The sequence below is a fragment of the Zonotrichia albicollis genome, chromosome 1 (genome assembly GCF_047830755.1).
Source record: "Zonotrichia albicollis isolate bZonAlb1 chromosome 1, bZonAlb1.hap1, whole genome shotgun sequence".
NCBI lineage: Eukaryota > Metazoa > Chordata > Aves > Passeriformes > Passerellidae > Zonotrichia > Zonotrichia albicollis.
In genome coordinates, this window is record NC_133819.1 from 25,165,862 (window position 1) to 25,189,840 (window position 23,979).

Consider the following 23,979-nt stretch of genomic DNA (forward strand, 5'->3'; position numbering starts at 1 on the left):
GGAGGTCAGAAGCACATGAAAAAAATTGGTCTGTATGTATTTCACACATCAGTATGCAGTAATCATGTTTAGCCCTGGGGTCATTAGCTTACACTAAGCAGAAAGAAGGTCCATGTTATGAGGGTAATAGTGTGACACACACGTGAGGGACCAGTTGGGGAGCATTTGATGATCAGGGAGAAATCAGGTGCCTGACAATCTTGAGAGAGAGAAAAAAATTGGCATCAAATGGACCTTGTGACTTACTGGTGTGTACAGGTTGCCTCCAAGCACAAGGTACTATTTCAGCAACTGCTTGGTCCATCTCATTGTGGGCACAAGCACTGTTTGTACAGGTGCTGCACCTTTTGCTCTTGGAGAGGGGACATTTACTGGGCCCACTCAGGTATCAGACCTGAGAGTGAGCCGGAGCTCTTGGGGATTTCTGCCATTCCCCACTGACTGAGCAGGTGACCTGCAGCTGGATCTTGACGTAAGTGGCAGTTCTGCCATTCCTTTCAGCAGGACCAAATGCTACATTCCTGACACTACATGGAGTTGCTTAGAAGCTCCCTAGGGATCTCTTGCAAGTTGGTCCCAATTTTCTTTAATTAAGCAAAGTATTAGAGAAAATTTGTTTTTTCTTTCTGGGGATGCAGGTCTTCTATTTATTGGTAAAGACTGCAGAAAAATTAAATCTTTATTTGCTTGACTTTTGTATATTTCTAACCCTTAATTTAGCAGTACCACTTGTACCCGTCAAAGGAAATTAAATCTTATTGTTCATTCTGACTGATTTTTCACTCTGGAGATTGCTGAAGTTGACCCATCTCTCATAAGTCACCATCAGATACCAGATGACATTTCAAGCTCAAAGTGTTACCAGGTTCCTTGGAAAAGGAATAGGCCACGTTTTATTATGCATACTAACTGGAATTCAGCCTCCATGGAATGACTGCACCATGGTGAACCAGGTGTAACACCCTGAATCTAGTCACTCTCCACTTATAGTGACAGATTTTAAAAGGTGTGTTGGCCAATGCTGAAGAACATTGATGGGCTTGCTCGTGTTCTTCAACTGGAGTACATTTGCAAATATTTAACATGCAAGCCAAATTCTGACAGAGTTCAAGTTTTATGCAGCTGTTTTCTTGAATAAAGTTTTCATTTTTATTCCGTTTGGACAGTTTTCCTCTTTCTGCTGGTTATTTTCAATGTCAAAAGCCATCAGTAGAATGATACATGTCCCTGTGGGTGAAATCTCATCCACATAATTCTGTATTTTCACAGCATTACTCAGCTGGGCTGTTTTATTATGAGGAAAATGAAACTTTGAAAACATTTCCACCTCCATAACATACTTCTTAAAATTTAAATGAAAAAGAAACACAAAAGCCCAACCAAAACAATTCCTATCTGGCAAAAGCTGAGTCTTATATTTTCCAGGCATTGTGTGACTACTTAATCATTTTTTAAAATAACATATGAGACATTAGAAATTTGTTTGTGAAAGTGTAAGAATGGCTCTCTGACTTGCAGTGTTCTGTGTTTTCAGCATCCTGTGTATTGTGTGAATGTAGTTGGAACACAGAATGCACACAATCTTATTACTGTCTCTACGGATGGCAAAATGTGCTCCTGGAGCCTGGACATGCTCTCAACTCCACAGGTGGGTTTGTTTGCACCAGTATGGGGGGGGGAAATTGTCTTTGGTAGAGCAGGATACCTGCGTAGTGGAACATAGCTCCTAAAAGCCAAAATCTCGCATCCTATACAATCTAAAACCAATGGATGCACTTGAAAGAGTACAGCTTGCTTCCAGCAGTCTTTGCTAAGAGCCAAACCCCATTTCCTTTACCACAAATCATGTAATTATTGTAATACATTAATGCATAGGTCAGTTTCAAGTGAAAATGAAATAGTCCATTTTAAAGCATGGTAATTACAGAAGTCGCCTGTGGTATAAATTGCACTTATTCTACAGCATTGTTTAACAAATATGGACTAGATTGCACTGCTGCTGAACACACCCTAGGCACTGCAGGTTTCCAAGGCACAGTCAGAAACTCAGAAACTTATTTTGCTGGCAGCCTTCAGTAGCCAAAGGAACAAACAATGCAAATCAAAAGTTTTAGAACTAATTCTCCCCCACTGGAATGTTTGCTACTATTGTCTGTTCTCCCCCTCCTCTCCTTTGTATCAGAAATGAAAGGAAACACAGGAAAATTGCCCAAACCACTAGTGATTATAATAATGGAAACTAAACAAAGAATCCAATGCTGAAAAAGGTGTACAGAAAGCATCTTTTAAGTGTTATCTTCTGAAGAAGTACATTTTCTATTCCAACACATCACTCATTTTTATATACAATTTCTTAGAAAAAAAATTAATATAATTTTTACTAAGCATCATGGGATCTGATCTTATTTCAAAATGCTGCATAGAAACTCCCTATAATGATTCCACTAATCATGCACTAATGTGCAATTACTATTGAATTATTTGCTTTTCAGTGTTGACACAAGAGGTGGGACTCCTCTATCCTAACCTGAGCCATCTGAAAGTTGATGTGTCAGGTCTAAGTTAGAAATTCAAGTTTTCTGTACCACTGAGATAGAGAGAGGCTGGCACTTCTGGAGGGTGATTCATCCCACCCAAGTATGAAAAGCCATTTCAGATACCCACCCTGGGATGTGGAGCTGTCCTATCTTAGGGTGGAGGAGGATTCTGGAAGTCATCACATCTACTCCTCTACTCAAATTTCAACCCCATTGCTCATGTGAGGCAACAGTGTGCCCTGGGACTGTAAGAAACCAATACTCTTCTGCAGTAGAAAAGGAGGCTTCTAAAATTGCCCAGGCATCTATGTTCAGGCACCCTAATGCCTTCCACAGTTTCTCACCTAAACATCAAGAAGATAAATCCCACCCCTGCATATTCACTTAGTGGAATAATAAAGTCTAAGGCACAGAAATGTGAACATCTGAGCTCCAGGATCTCATCACTCAAATGGAATTTCCCTGCTCCAAATCTGGCTCTCAGCAAGGATGGGAACACACCCCACATTACACTGAAGTCTGGCACATGGTTCATGGTGATCTAGAAAAGAGAGGCACAGGGCTTGACATCAAGCTGCATGCCATAGCTTTAAACTGGGAGGAGTGAAGTGTTGCTGATGTATGTCAGTCTGAAACTTTCCAAAGACACAGCTCCAGAGCACTTGTGTACAGTCATGGTGTGGGCGCTGGGAGCAGAGTGTCCACCACAGCCTATGGCCGTGTCTCTGCAGAGACACTAAAGGATGATCTCACCCCAGAAGGTTTTAACAAACATATATGGTCTCTCTCCCATATTATGAGAATTTCTCTCTCTCACTCACATGTTTACAGAAATATGGGGTGGTCTCCCAATGCATTTTCCATGCCTTGTTTTGCCTTTATAATAGAACCAAATTTATTTCAAAGAAAAGCATAAACCAAGCAGAAGTATTTCTCTGTGGGTTTGCATCTCTCTCCTTTCACAGGGATACCCATTTTCTTTGCAGCAAAGAAGCCCTTTTGAGAAAAACCATACAGGCTTTGGCCCTAAAAGAACAGCAGCATAGACCTTTTAAACATAGAGAACATAACCACTTAAATAGCTAAAAATGAAAATGGTGAAATCATTCAGGCCTTTTGTGGATTCTTGGGTTACACCATTTAGGCTGAAAAACTAAAAAGTTGTGCAAAATCTGCTCAAAGCGTACACATCTTGCAACAGCCACAAACTTGCATGGTTATTTTATTTGCAATTGGAAAAATGGGCATGCTGATTTACTTTAAAATATAGCTACCAAATGAAAACAGAAAACATTCCTGCTGGTTTGTAGCTTGATGGTGGAGTCTAGAGGGAGTGTTTATGGTTACCTCAGAAAATCCCTGAAAAGCAATGCTTAGAATGGTTGTAGTGACAGGACTCCAAATTTTTAATTTTGTTCTGCAAAGGTACAAATGACACAGTGAAATAAATGCCTCACATGCACACGATATTGCAAGTGCTTCCTGACAACTGATTTTCAGAATGTAAATAGAAGGGTATTGCGTGATTTATTAAAGCCTGAGGCTGGCAAATGTAACCATTAAGGTATTATCTTTAGTTTCTGCACCATTAGATTTTAAATTCTCACCTGTCATCTCTGGCTGATTTAAGATGATGCAGAAAAGACCAGTGCCTTCCTGCCAGTCTCATATGTGTGACAGACAGCACTGGGGATGGCAGGAGCATCCTGGTTTGTGACACTGCATCTTCTTACAACATCTTATGTAGAAACCAAATGTGACTGGGTCAAATGATTTCATCTTCCTCTCCTACTACTCCATGTATTATTTAGAAATCAGTTTAAAAAAAAAAAAAAACCCAACCCAGACTAAGAAAAGGAGGATCCCAGCATAATAACAAAAACCTGTTTTGATAGGAGAGCATGGAGCTGGTATACAACAAGTCCAAACCAGTGGCGGTCACAGGAATGGCTTTCCCAACTGGAGATGTCAATAACTTTGTCGTGGGCAGTGAAGAGGGAACGGTCTACACAGCCTGTCGTCATGGAAGGTAAAGTTCAGCATTTTGTACTTCTAAAACATTGTGTACCTGTGTTGATGAGAGACAGCCAAGTGTGTGTGGAGAGTGGTCAATGTTTTCCTTTCTTGGATCAACAATGTCTGATCAACAATGTTCCTGTGACCAAGCACAGGAGCTCCCCAACTTTGAGCATCTTTCCTACAGCCTGTTATGCTGGGACAGTTACCCCAGGCTCTGTGTAGCTGGTGGGGAGCAATGATTAACCTTAGGTTGACTTCCTTTACCTTTTTCAGAAGAGGAGGTGGCTGGGCCCTCAGAAATACCTCTTTCTCATCAATGAGATGAGATGAGACGAAGGTTTACACAGCTGTGTACAGGTTTATACACCTAGCTGAGATGCAGGTGTCTATGTCTGCACAGGTCAAATGAGGCCTAGGAGACACTTCTGTTGCAGAGTAATCAGGCCTCAGCCAACATCAGATGGTATATTTTATTTTGGTCTGTTTTATTTTTTACTATTCTCAGCTCCATCTTTGGTCTCCACAAGGATAAATCAGAGAAAAGCCACCATGGGCCTGATTCCTTTAATAACACCGATGCAGCCACAGTGTTCCACATGGGTTCTAGAGAATCCTGTGCTCTCTCAAACTGTGGTCACACATAATATAACCCAAGCTGTAGTTTGATACTGCAAGTTCCTTGTTTGGCACCCTACAAACCTGCAGGATGCTGGTGTGCTCTGTTAGCTTCCAGTAGTAGTTTTGTCTCTGGGAAACTTGAAATGCTTTTGTAAAGAACAAAATCTTGGTTTTCCATTGACAGATTTAGAGCTCATCCCCACCAGTAGTACACAATGTTCTCTGAATTCTTACTTTATCATATTCTGAGTTTATGTTGGCCAAAAAGACATTGATACAGTGGTTTAAGATTGTAAGGCTTCTATTATACACCCCCAATGTTTTATAAATACTGTTTTACATATGTTTTGTTCAATGGGGTTTTTTTAATTTTAGAATGTTTTTATTTTTGCCTGACTGCTGACAGTGTTGCAAAATTGTGTCTATTTAGACAAATACTGATAGGCTGTGTGGTGGCTCATGGTTTAAATGAGTCCTAGGATGCTAGGATGAATGGGCATTTCTCACTTCTGCACTTTCAGATTTGCCTGGTTTGTTCCTCACAAGAGGAGGAAGGTGCCAGATCCTCTTTTTAGCAAACCTTTTTAGAAACTTTCTACTGACCATTGACAAAAGCTCTTCTGCTCCTGCCTGTCTTTCCTGGAGCTTTTTGCTATCATCCCTGGTTTACTTCCAGAGGCTCCTGTGTCCTTCAGCCCAGCACAGTGAAGAGCCATGTGTCACTCTGGAAAAAGGTGTGTCAAAGCACAGCAGACACCCAGGGTGGTGTCAGTGCTCCAGGACTCTCCTTATCCACTGACTACAGTGGCAGATAGCTAGGATAAAATAAGAGGTGTCCTTTGTACCCAGCAGGATACTGCAGGACTCAGCCCCTGCTCCAGCACATGCTGCAAGGTCTGGCAGGGGAACATCAGTGAGGTCACCCTGTCCACACAGGAGAGGTGAGGGGACACTGCACCAGCTGGATGAGGGACCAGTATTCTCCTTTCAGTACACTGTACTAACACTAGCACAGGGCAATTTTTCTATAATCTAGCTAAAAGGGTGATTTCATTATTCCCTTTTCTGTATACACCGTCAGACAGCACTGACAACTGATCTGGCATCGTTTGCTTCCAGGAAGAAGAAAACTGCGCACATTGTCTCTTACACAGTGTTGTACTTTTCCTTCCTAATAGCTATTCCAGCCTCTGGCTGATGAAATGCACATCTCCCCTTGTTCAAAGTAATGACTGTATGATACCTGATCACAGGATCAATTACTTCACTTTTTGTGAAAAAGCATTTGCTTCCTAGTGACTTGATTGATTGCTATGAAAAGTTATCTTAGATATTTAAGAGAAAAAGAATTGCCCATGATAAGTCATTAACATATCTGCATTTTTATTTTAATGGTTATTCCTTCTGATAATGGCTTACTCAGAGGCATAAGCTATGGTGTAATTACAATTTTGAATTTTATAATTATACAGAAATGTTATTTCAGTCTACAAGAGTAGACAGTGTATGTAGAAGTGAGTAAGGTAAGTCTTCAGAAGTAAGAGAAATTCTCCCTGTGCTCAATTCTGAGCATTAATTTTCCCCACTGGAGTAAACCTCTGCAGGCAAAGTCCTTAGCAGAAGGAGAAAGATTTGCAGGTCAAATAGAACTTTAAAAGGAAACAGGACCCTAACAGTAAAGAAAAGTTATGTTAAAACACTAGGTGGTGAATCACTCTCTGCATGTAAATCCTTCTTCTCCCTGCAGTAAAGCTGGCATTGGTGAAATTTTTGAAGGCCACCAAGGACCTGTCACAGGAATCAATTGTCACATGGCAGTGGGTCCAATAGACTTTTCCCATCTTTTTGTCACATCATCATTTGACTGGACAGTGAAACTGTGGACCACAAAGGTAAGCAATCCAAGTTGGGCTGGGACAAGTAATTCTACTTAAATGAAAATGCTGTTGTCAGAAATATTTTAATACTGTCTATCAAGTCCTAAGAACCAATAAATTGAAAAGCTGTAGTTAGAATGAGCATAGTGATAGAATTGTAAGTAAAATATACAGCTAGTGTAATAACCCTCAATCATATTTGCCCTGGAGCATACCTTCCCCTTTAGCAGGCCTTCATTTCAGTGTTAACCCTAGTGTTGAGCAGTTTCACAAGGCAAGGAGATGAGAACTTCTTGAACTCCAAGCCATCAAACAATCCATTCAGCACTCCCTGTGCAGGCTAAATTGCAAGGCTAATGCTATGCACTGTGGTGATGCAGGAGCAGGAACACTTTCCTCTGATGAAGCAACAGGGGAAGTGCACATACAAGTTAGTGCCATCAATATCACTTGTGAAATTCACTGCTGGAGGAGGCTGTGATAGCCAAAAGGTATAAAATATCCCAATGACATTAGACACTGGAAGCAGGGAGGAAGTACATGCTGGAACTTACATTCATGACCACCAGGGATCTACTGCTGACTACTCTGTGGCCATCTGTCCGTGACCTGTTTCAGAGAGAGAGCAGAACAGCAGAAATGGCACAGTCCTGTGAAACTTTGAAACCCCAACACTCCATGGGACAGACTAAAGAGACCAACCTGATGGATCGTACAGGACAATGAGATGTAAAATCCTAATTTCATAAGTAATCTAAATTTATTTTTTTTATACACCAGAGTAGAGAACTGCCTTCCAAATGTCAGGTTCTTGCCTTAACCAAGTTGGTTTTATGCCTGCATTTTTTTCACATCTTGAGCTGCACCCGGCAGAGTTCCTGTACTGGAAGCTGACCACAGTCAGGAAGTATCTCAGCATGTGTTCCTCCAAGACATCAGGGCTTGGAGATGCTAGAACAGATGCACAGCAAATGTAAATATGAAAGTGATCATAAGGGCTCATGTGACAGCCTTGTGCTGGAAAAAGAAGCCGTTACCTAGACAGTAACTTGAATCAGCTTCCATAGTAGCTTCCAATGCTTTTGTTAATGGCATGATCCAATGTGTGTGCTAATTAACAGGGAGCTTTTCCTAATCAGCAATGACCACAGCTGTTGGTTTTGTCTTGAGCATTACACTTCAGGAAACTCATCATGAGAAAGGTGCATGATTTACCCAATTCTCATGTAACTATGTACATCACCAGACCCAGCCTGAACAAATGCAGAAGTAATCCAGAGGAGTGGACATGGGCAGGCTGGAATGGGTCTGGGATGGTTCCTAGGCAGTAAACATTAGAAAAGGCTGCAGGACAGCCGAGGCATGGACAGCTTAAATGTTGGCTCACCGGGGCTAGATAGGCTGTTTGGTGTGTGAGACAAGGGAGGCCTGGGCAGTGGTGACTTCCCTTGGGAGCAAGGGAATACTGGAGTGTTGAAGCTGAAGCTAAGGGGAGAAGAATTTGTGGGGAGTCAGGGAAGATGAAAGGCAAGTATTGAATTCCAATCACACATGCACAGAAAAGTCTTGGGTTGGTATTTAGCTGTCAGCTTGAGGCTGAATATGGCAATAAGGGTCTCATTCATCTGCAGCTTAAATGAAAGTGCATTAAGGGATAATAAAGCCTGATTTTTATTTTAAACTCTTGGGATTTTAGAAGTTAGTAGTAACACTAACACAGCACATTTTGGGCACAAAGACACTGCAGATAGTAACACACAGTTATCCTTGTGGAATATTTCAGTGAGACCAGCCAGAATGGTTGGGTCTGATTTTGTTCAAGACAATCAGTTTTCAAAGAACCAAACCATTTAAATTTCTGATATCCATCAAGCTGTGGCTTGTCTGGCAAGAGAGGCTTCCTGAAAAAGCTGTTTGACTGAGCTGGGCAAGCTGTGATGTGCATGTGACACACCACGGCACCACTCAGACCTGGAAGCTGCACTGTTGTTTTGGATCACTCACTTTCTTCTGGAGCAGGTTTAAGCAGCAGCAGCAGCCCCAGGCTGCTGCCCTGCCAGCCACTGCCCTGTGAAAACATCCTCTGAGACACTAGACAAGTTCTTGAATTGTGATGAATGTTTTCTTTTTCTCCCCATTCAACTACATCAGAAGTTTATTTCCATATTGTCTGAATAATTTTCTTGGCTGGAGCTACTACATATTTAAGGCTCTCTTTGTTCAGTTCTCAGAGTCAAGGCTCAGTCAATCAGTGGGCTCTGAAAAAAAAATAGTGGATTCATATAAAGTATTAAGTGCTTTTGCTAGCTAACAAGATTTTGTCGGAATTGGTTTATTCCTTTAGTTTCTTATTTGTAAATTAAATCTCCCTATCAGCATCCAAAGTCATATTGCTTTCCTGCTTCTACCAGCGTTGTCTACTTAATCCTGTGCACATTATCCTCTTTGGTCATGAAATTCAATTCCTTTCTGTTTCACAGGTTCAATGTCCAATTGTAAAGTGAACCATAAAAGCTTTGTGTTTATATTGTCTATTGATGTTGTGTAGCATCCTGGGGTGCTTACAAGAAAGGCACTTTCATAGCAGGCATTTGACTGATGGATTGAAAGCACCATCTCCCTTAAAAACTCTCACTTTACATTTTATAATGTTTTTGTGGTTAACACATTTTCTAGCTAAAGGCAGTTCAACCAGGTGACTAAGATTTTCACTAGCGGATGAATGAGCGTTTTGTAGATAGAGCTAACACAAGGTTCATATAATCACCCATCGCATCAGCCAAAAATTAGATCCCTGTGTGAATAGCAAGCAACCAGAAGCAACAGGAAAAGAAACAGAATTTGCAAAGATAGTTGCTTGATAACCACAGCATTACCTGGTTCCTGAAGAAGTTAAAAGGGCTTTACCTTGAATTCATGCTGCACCATGTGAGCAAGTCTGGGATGCAGAGCTGTCAAAGGGAAGTCCCGATGTGAAGTGTCTGTGGAGCTCTGCCCTTAATTAGGTAGTGTCTGTACGATGCTTTGAAGAGGTAAAGTGCTAAGTGGAAATGCTAAGTGTTGTTAATTAATTAAACACTAATCCTCATGAATGAATAGCATGAGGTTAAATAATGAAATGTAAGTATTGTTATTATTACAGCAATTGCTGTTTGGAGAGCAAATTTTTTTGATATTGTGTCAAGAGATGGAAGCTGTCTTGGAATTGCTAAAACATAGCAAAACATAAGCTGGTTTCAGCTAAAGCCTTGAGGACAGAGAGCTGGATTTTGTTAGCTTTTTCATCCTTCACATGCCTTCTTTAGCTTTTATCCTTCCACTGAGGGGAGGTGCAAATGACTCATTTGCTCCTCTTGCACCCATGCCTAAGCCTGCCTCACCAATCAGATGGGCAGAGATTGGTGTACCTGGAACAACATTGCTGTATCCCCATCCACGCGTGTCTCCCTCTGCCTAATGTTTAAGTAATGGTGTCAATGCCAATATCAGAAGGAGGCTCAGAGGTGCGCAGACTGGTAGTAGGGCCACCACATCACCATTATCAGGGTCCAATGGGGCCAGGGGTCATGTGTGCCCTGAGTGACAGACTACCCATTTTGTGTCAATGCTCAGTTTTGCTTTACCAGCACGTGCATCAATGGTAGTGCCTTCCTTGTGACTCTCCTTTGTCTTTTTTTTCTTATGCCCTTCACATACTGCTTTTCTCTTCTGGTATGCTCTGCTGTTCCAGTTTGTTGAGCTTTTTTGAGAAACCACATTTTAAACAGCAAACATTCCCATTTCTATGCTATGTGCCTTCACATACATCTCTGTACCTTGAATATCTTATGTCCATGTGCTTGTTGACTACCTGGGTATGACCCAGTCGTTCTGCCTCTTGGAGCAAATTACTTTACCTGTCATACCTTCCTACCAGCATGTAACTTCAGACTCCACTGGTTTTCATTTGGCCTAGAGTGTAACTCCATCTCCTCCAAGGTCCAGCTGAAGCCTACCTTTAGAAAAATGCAAAGAAGCATGTGGTGGTGGTGATGGTGTTGTTATAGACAGGTACCTCTGCCCTTCCCCAGAAGCCTTGCTCATAGGATCTGGTCAGATCCACTTAATAGACCAAATTTACTGTGATGGAAAAGGTATTGCAGAATGAAGCAGAGCACTACTTGATGGTCACATTTGGCCCCTATCTTCTCATATTATCATGCAAGGCATTTTAGATGACTCTTCATATGAAGTTGGATCCTCCTGGATCTTTTATTATGTAGAGCTTTCACACTTTGGTTTCTTATGCAGCCACTGGAAAGAAGTAACTGTACAGCATATATTATAGACACCTCTTGGAGAGACCACCATTCCTGCCCACCACTGTCTGTGCTGGAGCCCAAGTCTGGCAGATGATCAGTTGCTGTAGCTTTTGGTGGCTTTCTTGTATCTGGGCAGCCTCAGGCCATATCTACACTGGCAGACGTGTCAGCACTTCTGAGCTCCCAAGTCTGTCTTCTTATGCTGTTTTTTCCCAAACCACTACCAGGAAGGAATCAGCCTCTTTATCCCATACCACATGCACATATACATGTGCACCTTGATTTCCAGCCAGAATCCTGTGGATTCCTTTACTACTCCTCCCTCTGACTGATTTTGGTGGGGCTCAAATGTCTATCTCAAGGGACAATTTCACTCCTCTTACTTTGGATTCCTGACTAGAATGGTCTCCCTCACTGATGCATTACCACACAAAGCTCCTTCTTTTCTCTTTGATAAAAGCAATTAAAATTAATAATTTGATTAATCAGTGTCCAAATGTTAATTTAATCTGATTATAGGGCATGACAAAGGGTGATAAAATAGCATGCTAGGATTTCATGGAAATGGTCTCTCTGTGGTGTGAGTTTAGAGTTTTGAGTTTGATCCAAAAACAAGGCAATGAATGAATTTGCTTCAGAGCACACTTCCTGTCAGAAGGCCAAGCTGACTTGGGGAAGAGGGTGGAGTTGCCTGTTCAGACAGGATTTTTTTAGGTTTTGCCCTTTACCTCTGGAGCCAGAGGTCTGGCTCACATCCAGCTATAAAAAAAAAAAAAAAGGTTTTTTCTAGGTAATTTTAAAGAGCAAAACCAAAGTGAAGTCAGGTGGCTTGAAACCAGTCCCAAGTTTTTCACTTGAAATACTTCTCCTTATTTCAGTTGTCTGTGTAGCCATATTTGATAAGTGTTAGGAAAATATTAATCAGCTGGCCAACATGCTTAATTTACTGACATGAAACAGGGTGCTTCTTTGTGATACATTTAGTGAACAATGGCACACCCACTAATAAAACAGTCATCTAAAATACTGAGTTCTAAAAACTCAGTGGGCTAAACTGTATTTCAGAAAACCCTAATATAAATCCAGCTGTAGCAGTGAAAGCTCTATTTGCACATGGAAAGCAGAATTGGATTTCAGGAGCTTATATAATCTGTGCAAAACAAAGTCATCATTCCTTTTTTTCCCTGAAATCAAAATGCAAACCTCCCACTGACAGCTCTGTTGCAGAATTACGCTGGAGGATCAAGCTCGCATGGAATAGTGAAGCATTTCAGGACAATTATCAGTATATAAAGCCCAGGACTTCTTCCCTAATGGAAATTTTCTCCCACCTGCTTCAGGCAGCCATCCTTTCTCTGCCATGTGAGAGACTTTTGTTATCAGTAAAAAAAAAAAAAAAGAAAAAAGGAACTGTGTTCAAAGTCCTACAAGATGGAGTCATCTTCAATAATAATTAGCCTCAAAATCATTGCTTGCTGACCCATGAAAGCTCTGCGGGCATCCTGGTGGCAGCAGCTACAAATACTAATCGTGACTGTTTAGCAGACAGTGCTGTGACATCAGGCTGTGTCAGCCATCCTGCAATGCTCCCTGTGCTGCTGTTTCCTGGCAGCTGAGCTGCAGCAGCAGGGTCATTGAAAGCCTGGCAAATCTCTGAGTGCACACGCAAGGCTGGGCCAGGTACCCTGCGACGAAGCAGCATTTCCCATTAAAAAGAAAAATTGAATTTTCAGAGGCCTCATACTGAATGTTCCCGTCAGAATCACAGGGGTGGGACCCAACCAAACCACAGCTACATTATCCCCCTCCTCTCCTTGCCTTGCAACTTGAGCTAAACTGCCTCTCTTTATCATCCTGTGGCACAAAGCAGGGAGACCAGTGCCATGACCCCAGATGAGGTACGTGCAGGACCTCAGTGCGTGCCACTGCCTATCCTGCATGGCAGGAAAGCATTAATGCACCAATCCAGCTTCTCCCAAATCATCTCAGCCACCCTCCAGCTCTGCTTCCTTGTCCCACCCGTGTGGGATATAAACAGGGAGTGACAGCTGAAGGTAGAAGACCAAATCTGCCCTTCAGTGTTTCACTCTGTGTTTCCTCTGACCAGGACTTGGTGATTCTTCCATCAACATGCCTTGCTTATAATTTTCAGCAAGTCCCTCAAGAGCTTCTCTGAAAAATGATCCAGGAATATAGTAATATAAAGGCAGGAGTGTGAACTACAGAAACTATGAATCAGTTTGTTAGGCAAGGGCAGTAGGACTTTCTGTAGTGTTTTGAGCTTCCTAAAAGAAATTGAGCCATTTTTAGAAGCAGTTAGACATTGCAAAAGAAAACAATAGTATTTCTAAAGAAGTCTTTTGACACAAGTGCATAGTTAGTAGTTCAGGAAGAAGTACTGTCCTGCTTAGAGCATGTTTTAGATAAAAGGTGGAAAACGTGATTACCATTTAGCGATGAAGTCAGCAGTCTGAGGAAATACAGAACAAATGGCAGATACCTGTATAGGCTTTTCCAGTGTTGCTGTCTGCACTTGTCTGCAGTTTGATGTGGGTGAATGAAGCAGAGAATATTAAACCTCACAGAGTGGAAACCCATAGGCACAACTCTTGTAATTGTGGAGTAAAAGGGGCTCCAGATCAGGAATTAAACTGGATGATCTAAAATGCAGAAACAAGAATACACCAGTCTGGCCAGCAGGAACTAGGGATAAAAGTGAGCTGGGGAACACTGTAAGCCAGTCTGCCTTACATGCATCCTGATGTTTTTAAAGTTCATCCATTGCAAGCAAATCTTCTAAATCATTTAAATTTACAGTAGGCATCAGCTAATGCACATTTATATCAAACTCACTGAAAATAGTTCAGTGAGTTTGATATAAATGTGCAGCTAATATGCAGTGGTAATATGCAAATATGCAGTGGTAAAGAAGAACGCCATGCTTTCTGCTTTTTTTTTCTTTGGAAAATAAAAAGGTATTTTTCCATTAGGTAAGTAGAAAGGCATGGTAGGAGAGAACTTTGGAAGTAGAGCAGCACAGCCAGAATGCGTTGCACCTCTGCTGAGTACTTAAAGAGTTAAGAAGGATTAACCACATAAGGAGTTTACCTGTCGGTAAAACTAGCTTCTAGGCTATATCCACAGATTTCAAAAGCTCTGCTGTTTGAATTTCTGATGCTCTTAAAAGACAAGTGCTGTCTGACTTTCCAAGTTCTTTTATTTTTTTCTTCATACCATAGTATTAGACATTAAGATCGGTTCTCATTAAAACCGCCTGTGCCAATCATCAAACCTTTTTTCCTTTGCTTCCTTCTTTTATACTCACTTGTGGCACTTTGACTTTGAAGGAAACCACAAAAAATGTAATCATCAGGTTATCTCCAGACTTGGTCTGCTCTCATAGCCACTTTCCTTTTGGTCTTACCCTTGTCCCCTCTTCTATCCATAATAATTCCCACATGTTTATGCAAAAATATTGGACTTTATTATTGACAATTAAGAAAAGCAACAGTTTCGGCATCTCTGCAAGAACAATAAATTCTAAAAGTGAACAGTTTTCTGCTTTGTCTGTCTGCAAATTTTAGAATGCCAAAGCCCAATCAGTGTAACAATACTACAGCACTTAAACAAAAGGGTTGTGAAAGTGTAGGGACCACTTCCACACTCATTTCTTTCCCTCTGTTCTAAAACTTCTGAGTCTAAAACTTAAGCCTGTTATCTTGCCAATCAAGTCCGTTTAGACTTGATTCAGTGTCCTAGTAGTTATCTGACAGTGAGGTGACACAACATACAGATAGGTCACAGCCCAGGGAAATGTTCTTTGAATCCCAGAGGACTCAGTTCTGCAATCCAGCACTGAAACTGACTGCCAGAAAAAAATTTAAGGCGGGTAAAGGAGTTTTTACTCGTGTGACTCAGTTCAGGTGCCTCAGTTAGCCAGTGACATTGGGTGGCTAAAGCTGAACATCACCCTTTTGCTTTCCCACTGCTATCCTTTGAAGGTCTGGCTAGTCCTGGAAAAGGTGGAGCAGGCTACAGGTTGTGAGTTGTATAGTTCTGGGGTCTGCAGGATAATGATACCCTTAGTGGAGAATGCAGACAGGCTTTGCTGAGCCATCAGGGATGTACCTGTAACTACTGCCGCTGATTTATGACATCTAGTAACAGTTCCTGGGGATGCTTTGACTTTTAAAAAATGAGCATAAACTGAACTAAGTCAAGGCCCACAAGTATAGCATCCAAGCAGGAGCTATTGGATAATCCTGGATCACTGTAACTATTAGAAAACAGATTTGGGAGAAACATGATAGTCCAGAACTGGCAAATTTCCTGTGGAGATCAGTCAGTCTGAATGAAAACCAGGGCCTCTTTGACTCCGTACAAACACAGAGAGAACATAGAGGCTTACAGAGCAGTAGAACCTTCTACAGAGCAGAGGACTGAACTCCTCACCTCACCACAAGAGGTATGGACAAGTAACTCTAAAACAGCTAATAGATGGTGTCCCAAGAAGGACACCTTGAAGGAGGAAAGGTCAAGGCCAGAGTAAAGCCAATTTGATGAGTATTTCACTCAATATTCCCAACAACTTTTCGTTTCTGCTGTGCTGTCTGCATGTTTTGAGTTGGCCTGGTTAAGTGGCACCCTCAGAAGCGAAACAATGAGCCTGGATTCAGCAAAATATTGATATTTCAAAATATTTCAAGATGGAGAAGACTGGGCCTATAAAACACTGAACAAGCTCAGATCCTATCCTGAACAGAAGTTCCAAAAGCTGTGCCCTGTCCCAGTTCCTTTCACACCATCTAGTCAGTGTGACACTGCAGCATTCACTTTAAAGAAAGAGAGAATCCTGTACCTTCCCTATGTGTAATCTGTGCTGAAAGAAATGTCTTTCTTTGACACCATTTTGCATGTTGTGGTTTTGGTTTTGTTTTTTTTTTAATCAATAAAGACAATTTATAGAATACTTGGTCTCACAGGGACCGGGTTCATGGAATTATAGAATGGTTTGGGTTGAAGGATCTGTAAAGATCATCTCATTCCCAACTCCTATTCCCTGGTTTGTTCAAGGGCCAAACAGAGGAACAGACACTGCTCAGGACCACTCTAACTGTGCTCTTTCCAAGTGCCTGAAAGCCTGAGCTTGAGCCTAAACAAACATTAGCTTGTTCAGAAAGTTTCTATGCCAAGGACTAATGAATCTATAATATTTTCTGTACACCCAGAGAAACAAAATCATCTTGGATCAACTTGCAAGTACTGCACAATACTGATGGCTGTTGTTAATATGGTGAGAGCCAGAAGTATGGTATTTGGCTTATCATCTTTAGAATAGAAGACAACTGGGTAGAAAGAAAGAAGTAGAGACAGCAGAGTGTGTGGTGTCACCCACCACACATCTTTACTGCGGAAGGTACAGCCTAGGAAAGTACCTTTAAGTGGAGCTGACACCCACAGAAATTGTGGCAACGTGTAAAAAAGTGCTTGTTTCATGAAATGGCAAAGCCAATAGTTTTTTCCATGGCTTTTTAGAAGTCAGATGCTAGTTAAAACCTGTGTATATGTATACATTCCTGTATATGGATAATTAGCTACTTCATGTGTGGCGCCTCACGGATTAAAGAAAATTCTTCTATGCAAATAAGTGGAATAGACTGGTCAAATTTATATGTGTAAAAACCCCCTCTTTTATATAAATGTGTAGAATTTATTTAGGTGAGCTTCTTATTTCACAGACAAGTCTTACTCCCTAGACAGCCAATAGGTACATAAAACGTTCACTCTTCATTGTCCTCTTAAACAATGCCTCTATACAAACACTGAGGATAAGTGATTGATAACATGTTTAAATAAATGAGAAAAAATCCCACGTCTTGGAATTGGCTTTTTGCTTTTTCCACTAGAAATGCTCAAGTCATATCCTTTTGGAATCAATGGCAAAACTCCATTGATTCTTTAGGGCTGTATTTTCACCCTACATTTTTCTTTTTCAGTAATAAGTCGATTTGGCCCAAGTTTTTCTGAAGATACTGCTTTAAACTGTTTCTTCTGTTCTATAGAATAACAGAGTGGGTTGATATTTAAGAATGAAAGCTCATCAAGTTTAAACTTCAGTTGTTTTATAATAATACCCATATGTTAGTTATGGATTGTGTAGGTCTGAAGTTTTGGTAATTTAAAACTGCTTTAAAGTGACCTTTACATGGTTCCACATTTCAACATTTTCTAAAAGCAGTCAGTAGAAGTTCTTACTCATAAATCCTTGCATTACAGGATCCACAGGCCTGGGCCCATTGTAAGGGAGCAGGCTCACAGTAAGGAAGTCCTGAGAACATTTATACACACCCCTAAACTCAGAAATGGAGAGTCTTTACAATGAAACCAACATAACTGCTCTCACACCAGGATGAAATGTCAACTTTTAAGAAAGGCCAGATGCTGTTAGTATTGGAGACAGGACACAAAGCAAGATGGACCTTATGCAGTTGTTGTGTTCTTCTCTGGTTAAACAATGCAAGAAGACAAGACAGTATGGGAGATACTTTCTCTTTTTCCACTGGCAGCTAGTCAGGCTGGAAGGACAGGGATTTTGGGGGCAGTATGAAGGTGTAGCTCAGCTCCACTACCACTGCCTGATTTCTGCCACAAGATTTCTCTCTGATTTCCCAGCCACACTGCAGCTCATCTTGCCTTTTGGTTGGGCTGCTCACAATCCTGCAATTTCTTATTTCTTTGCAGTGTTCCACGCCCTATTCTGCTCCATTAATTTGTGTGTCATTCCTTGCATGTCTGGGATCTTTCTCAAAAGCCATATTATTCCTGTTGTCCACACTTTCCCTCTGACTTTCTATCTGACTGAATATTTCCACTGTTATGGTAAAGGCGTTTCATTTTTGGTCTTTGAGGCTTTTCACCTCAAATTCCAGAACCTTGGAAGTGTTTTTATTTTGATAACAGGGAAACAGAGGCACATCAGCTAAAGCTATTTCCCAGAGACTATGCAACATGTGCACAGTAAGATATAGACTAGCACCAAACCTCCCGACCTTCCTTCTAATGCCTTGGTCTTTAGGCATGAAGTGGAAAATAACATAACAGTACTTAGAAAGCCATTTTAAAAGTACCACACTTAAGATCATAACAAGTTTTGATATGCTGACAAAAAGGAAATGCTGATTGAAATCTGCCCTGGATTGATTGATATCTTAATAGGCCCTTAACTTCAGTGGAATTTTGTTACTTCTCCCATGACATTAAATGTTAAAGTGGTGTATGTACAGCACTTTTCCCATGAATAAGAAAAATAGCATTCATCTAGCAGTAGACCAGATTTCTTTTTCTTTTGGCATACTACTATCTTCAATGCCCACCAGGATTTGGACACTCAATGTATTTGAACCTAAATTAGATGTTTTCAGTGAAAGCCCACAGTGCAGCATTGGGAATCCATGTAGCTCTCTCTAAATACTTTTTCCTAGCTCACAGTTGTGAAGATTCACTTTGAAATTTCCTATTTAATACCTCTGCCTCTTCAAAAGTTTGGTGTTCATTTGGCCCTAAACCCTGGAAAAGCATTAGCACAGGCATGTAAGTAATTCCATTAACACTTGTAAGTAAGTCCTCTGATAATATTGTAGGCAGACACATATGTGTTTGGAGAAAAAGACCTTCTTCAGGAACGAAAATATTTTTGTAATTTTTTCATTTTGTTTTGCAAAACTCCAGCCTGGGAAAAGAAATTTAAATAGTGTACAAATTCGAGGTAATAAGGTCAAGCTCTGATTTCATTTCATTGTTACACAAAATGTTTGCCAGTCTTAAGAAATGGACAAAAACCATTATGCAAGTTATGAAAATTTAAGACCCAATCCTGTAATCAAAGCATCTTTCATTAATTCAAGCTGAGGAAAACCCAGCCTCCGGAATAAATCCCTGTGTATTTCTGTATATTTGTGATACCTGTGGTGGCCAGAAATGTTACAGAACTGTTTACAATACAGTGCTGCAACAGCAACACACCACACCAACACTCAGAGACATGGCAGCACAGAGATGGACACACGCCTGTCCCACGCACTGACCCTGCAGTGCTCCCAGCCCCAGCTTCCATCCAAGCACCATGGGGTGCAAGAGGACCAAAACCAAAACTAGCAAGGACCTGTCTGTAAATAGATGTCAAACCAAATGCGTTATCGCTTTAAATCAATAATATACGAGAGGAAAGCTATATGACACTTGCAATTGGTCACTTCACTTTTTGGAAAAATTATGCATGGCTATGCATTGAGGCACTCCGGACAGTGTTTGCTTTGTAAAATGCACGAGGGTGCATTCCAGAGGGACCTGACCGAGATGTTCGAGGGGTGCGGCCCGGACACTCACACGTCCCGCTCAGTGATGCTGCATTTCCCGGGGCCGGGGGACCGCGGGGGGACCGCGGGGGGACCGGGGGGGGGACCATGGGCGCCCGTCCCGCCGGGCCGCGCTCGCCGGGGAGGCGGCAGGAGCGGCAGGAGGAGGGAAGCACTCAGGGAGACCCTCGGAGAAGTCCCATTGTTTAGATTTCTGTCATAAGCCATGAGAATACTTAATTTCTTTCATCTCTGGAGTTTTCATTATCATTCAAATTTCATTTTCCATTAATTGATCGGGGATTAGCGAAGCCATTATGCAAAAATTAAAGACAAGCCAGATGCGATGAATAATTCATGAGGAACAATTACACTTTATTCCTGGTGTACTTCCTAACTTCCCTCCGACTCCCCGCCTGCCGCAGATGACAGCCTTCCCTCCCTCCGGAGCTGCCTCCCTCCTTCCCTCCCTCCGGAGCGCGCCGGGCGCGGGGAGCGCGGGGCCGGTGCGCTGCCGCCGCCCGCCGCTAGGTGTCAGGCGCGGCCCGCGGAGCGCGGGGGGCCGTGGGGGCGCCGCGCTGCTCCCGCCGCTCTCACGATCCTTATCGGAGCCTGGGCCGGCGCGCCCGGCTCGGGCGGGAGCGGGGGTCCGTGCCCGCTGCCTCCCGCACCGCCCCCCGCACCCCTCCCGCCGCCGGGGTGCCGGCCGGGAGCGGGAGCGGGCGCTCTCCCCGCCCCGTCATCCGCGCGTCCCACACCCCTCACACCGGGCACCTCATTTATCCCACCGGACAGTTGTTGCCCCATTAAAGCGCAGTCCCGCCCTTCGCGGAGGACCTTTCATCTGGGGAAGTTTTATGACACTTTGTAAATGTGCAAAGTTTTTAATTAGACTCGCCAGACAGCCCCAGGCAGCACTAGCGCCACGAAGTCTTCATGCCGCTCTCTGCTTTACAGCACAACAAGCCGCTCTACTCCTTTGAAGACAATGCCGACTATGTCTACGATGTCATGTGGTCGCCAGTGCATCCCGCGCTCTTCGCCTGCGTGGACGGGATGGGGCGCCTGGATCTGTGGAACCTGAATAACGACACCGAGGTGAGGCGGCGCGGCGGCGCTGGGAAGGCGCGGGCGGGCGGGCAGCGGGGCGCCGGGCGAGCCCTTAACCCTGTGAGGGCCGGCACTGCCGGGCACCCTGGCCATGCTCCCGCCGGGGCTGCGAGGGGCGCCGCGCTCCCTCGGGGCGGGGACATCCCGGCGTCGGCCGCCGCCCGCGCCCCGGGGCGGGCGGAGAGGGGAGGGGAGGAGAGGGAGGGCAGGTCCCGCTGCCGGGGGCGCCCGCCCGTCCCCCTCTGCCGGCCCTCCTTCCTTCCCTCCCTCCCGCCTCCCTCGCTGCCTCCCCTGCGGCGGGGCTGCTGCGCTCGGTACCTGTCAGGGAGGGAGGGCCGGCCCCGGCACCCCCGGCAGAACGCCAGCGCAATTAAATGCCGCGGTGCCGGCTCGGGGAGGAGGCTCCTTCCCCCTCTGTTATTTTAAGGTGCACTTTGAAACCGCGCCCGTTCTGGAGTTTTTTTTAATTATTATTTTATCCCCTCACCCCGTTTCTGACGCTGGGAGAGCCGGGCTTGCGATTCCGGCCCAAACCCAGGCGGTCACACCTTGGCAGCCCGCTGACTGCCTCGGCGTGTCGCTGACTGCCAGCGGGACCGGGCTCGTGTAGCACGGCGAGACTTGCTCTCCCTCTGCATGTGCCATCCGCTGTGCCACGGGCTCTGGGGACTGGAACTTGGAGGCCCCGTGCCAGCCCCTCCAGCGTGTCAGAAACCGAGCGTGTGCCCCTGCATCTCCCCTCGCATCCTGCCTTTGGGGCGCTTGGTACCCTGCTTCAGTCTTCTAAAGCACAGGGCATCTCTCTCACACGTTATTTGGGGATTTACACCCTCACCCTTATTTTTATCTTTAAACTTTGCTGTGGAACTTAAAGGTACAAATGCAAATAAACTACCTTTTCACTGCCATTAGCTAAATAGTGGGGACCATTGGAAAGGAAAGGTCTCGTGTTTGAATTTCACTGGTGAGAAAGGATTAATCAGAGCACTTTTAGCAAAGATTGAAACTGATAAACACTGTTTTTTAAAAAGTATCTTTCTAAATGTGCCAAACGTCGGGTTTTTCCTCTTACTATTTCCAATTTTTAAAAACACCAGAGGCTTAAATTGATGCTCTTTTTTTTTGGATTTGAGTTTCACTGCAAAATGATTTTCAGAAAACCTGTTATCACCTGAGGTCAATCTTAGATGGCCAGTAATCATTTTTCAGCACAAAAATTGAAGTATTTTTCCATGCACTAAGTCTTCCTGTGTTTTACGTAATGCTATGTAAAACTAAGAACAAACAGAAAAAACTGTAAAAAAATAAAAGGCCACATATTAACTGGTGAGTTTCTTTTTATGTCCCAAAAGAAGAGAAGATGGAAGAGCAAGTGGCAGTATTTTCCTCCTTACACCCTATTTTTATTTTATTTTTTTTTTAAGATTAGTTGGATCATTATTATACCTTTCACATAAACTTGCTGTGCGTTTCAGTCAGAGTAAAATACGGGTGCAGTTTATGGCTTCCAGTGAGTGGTGCTGGCCATAAATAAGCACGGACAGGTAAGAGGAGCCAGCACTGGGCACTGCACTGTCAAGGGGAGCAGTGAGGCCTTTTGAAGTGCTCTGAGCAGGAAGCAGTGCAGCCTTTTTAATTAGAGCACATACAGCTGGAGGATATTCAGGAGGAGTCTCCTAAGAATTTATTTTGGGAAGGGAGGGACATATCCTTCAGGTGTTCTCATTAATGCAGGCTTAAACACAGAGCATAAAACCCAGCATTTTGAGAAGAAAAAAAAAATCCTTTCCCCCCAAGTACCAGGGCTGAAATTGAAATCAACTGATGTTTTGCCATTTTACTCAAGGAGACCATAATTTCTTTCCAAAAAATTAGTCTGGACTGCTTGATCCCATTCCCATCAATAATAAGGTTGTATGTAACAAACCGCTGCTGCTTTCAGTCTGTTTACATATAAATATATAGGAACATCAAAAAAAAGAATTAATTTCAAGCTTCATCCTGCTTTTATTTTGTATGCAAGGCCACCCCCTGATTTCACAAATTATTTCCGTTCTCAGAGGTCAAAATCAGCTCTCGTGTAGGATCAGAATGGAATTATTTCCATGGTATCCGAGCTTTGTGTTTTTGTAAGAATCAAATTTGGGTCTCTGGACACAGAAATATAATTTGCTTTCCTTACTGAGCAGTGATGAAACAAAGAAAAAAATCAGGATAAATGATAAACTGGTAGAGTCTGAATAGATGTGAAGTTTTTTTACGCAGGAGAAGCAACAAAAGTATCTCTGAAAGAGAGAACTGCAAACAGTTCTTCAAAGAATCGTAACTGAAAGTGATCGTTGTTTGCTTTTACCCTCTATCTGGTAGGTCATAATTAGATAATAATTTTCCAGATTTCTGTAATTGATTATGCCGTTTAAGTCTGCACAGCTATTTGCTAAGAAAAACTCCTTGTCAGCACTTCTGCCTTTGTAGTAAGAGATCTTGAAACACCTATTTTTTTAGATTGCTATTACTTTTAGATGTCAGATATGTGATGTCAAAGTATTTGTGAAGACAGTAGAAAATGACAGGTCTATTACTGTGTTTAACTGCTAGCTATTGATAAAAATCTCTGTGTAAGAACTAGATGTGATTGTTATTAAGGAGTCCTGGCTTTGTTTAATTTGGAGAATAAGCTGCATTAATATTTAGGTATAATTTTGAAAATCAATTAAGAAAACACCTGGGTTTAGTTATAATATGCTACCTTCAAATTTTTGAATCTCAGCAGAGTTTCCACTAGTGTTGCTCTCTGTATTTATTGGAAACATTTTTCCTGTGAGCTGGATGCTTTCTGACCAAATAACTTAGATCATCGGAGTGTACCAAGGATTTAATCAGTGTAATAATTATTTTCAAAATCTTGTTGCAAAGTTGCAAGGCTATTGGTGTACTTCATGTTTATTTCTGCATATCAGAAATTATTTTTATAATAGCAAGGAAAGTCATCATGTTTTATTTTATATCTGATAAATGCATATTACAAAAAGTTGAAAAGAAAAAAATCCTTACCCACTCCATCATTCTTTTGCAAACTGAGTATTACTTTTCTGGATCAGTGTAGTGAGGTTTGCAAAAAGCTTCAGGATAGCAAATGCTGCTTTCTTACTGATGTATCCGT

The 23,979-nt window shown here is 42.5% G+C and overlaps 1 protein-coding gene across 7 annotated transcripts in view; it reads left to right on the plus strand.

Moving 5' to 3' along the window:
* The window catches only part of DYNC1I1 (dynein cytoplasmic 1 intermediate chain 1), a 187,061-nt gene that overhangs the window by 141,892 nt on the left and 21,190 nt on the right, over positions 1-23,979 (plus strand). For all 7 annotated transcript variants that reach the window (XM_005480226.4, XM_026795232.2, XM_005480229.4 and 4 more), the window contains 4 exons: positions 1,535-1,648; positions 4,433-4,566; positions 6,922-7,066; positions 20,664-20,804. In XM_005480226.4, coding sequence (XP_005480283.1) covers positions 1,535-1,648; positions 4,433-4,566; positions 6,922-7,066; positions 20,664-20,804 — 534 coding nt within the window. The remainder of the gene's footprint in view (positions 1-1,534; positions 1,649-4,432; positions 4,567-6,921; positions 7,067-20,663; positions 20,805-23,979) is intronic.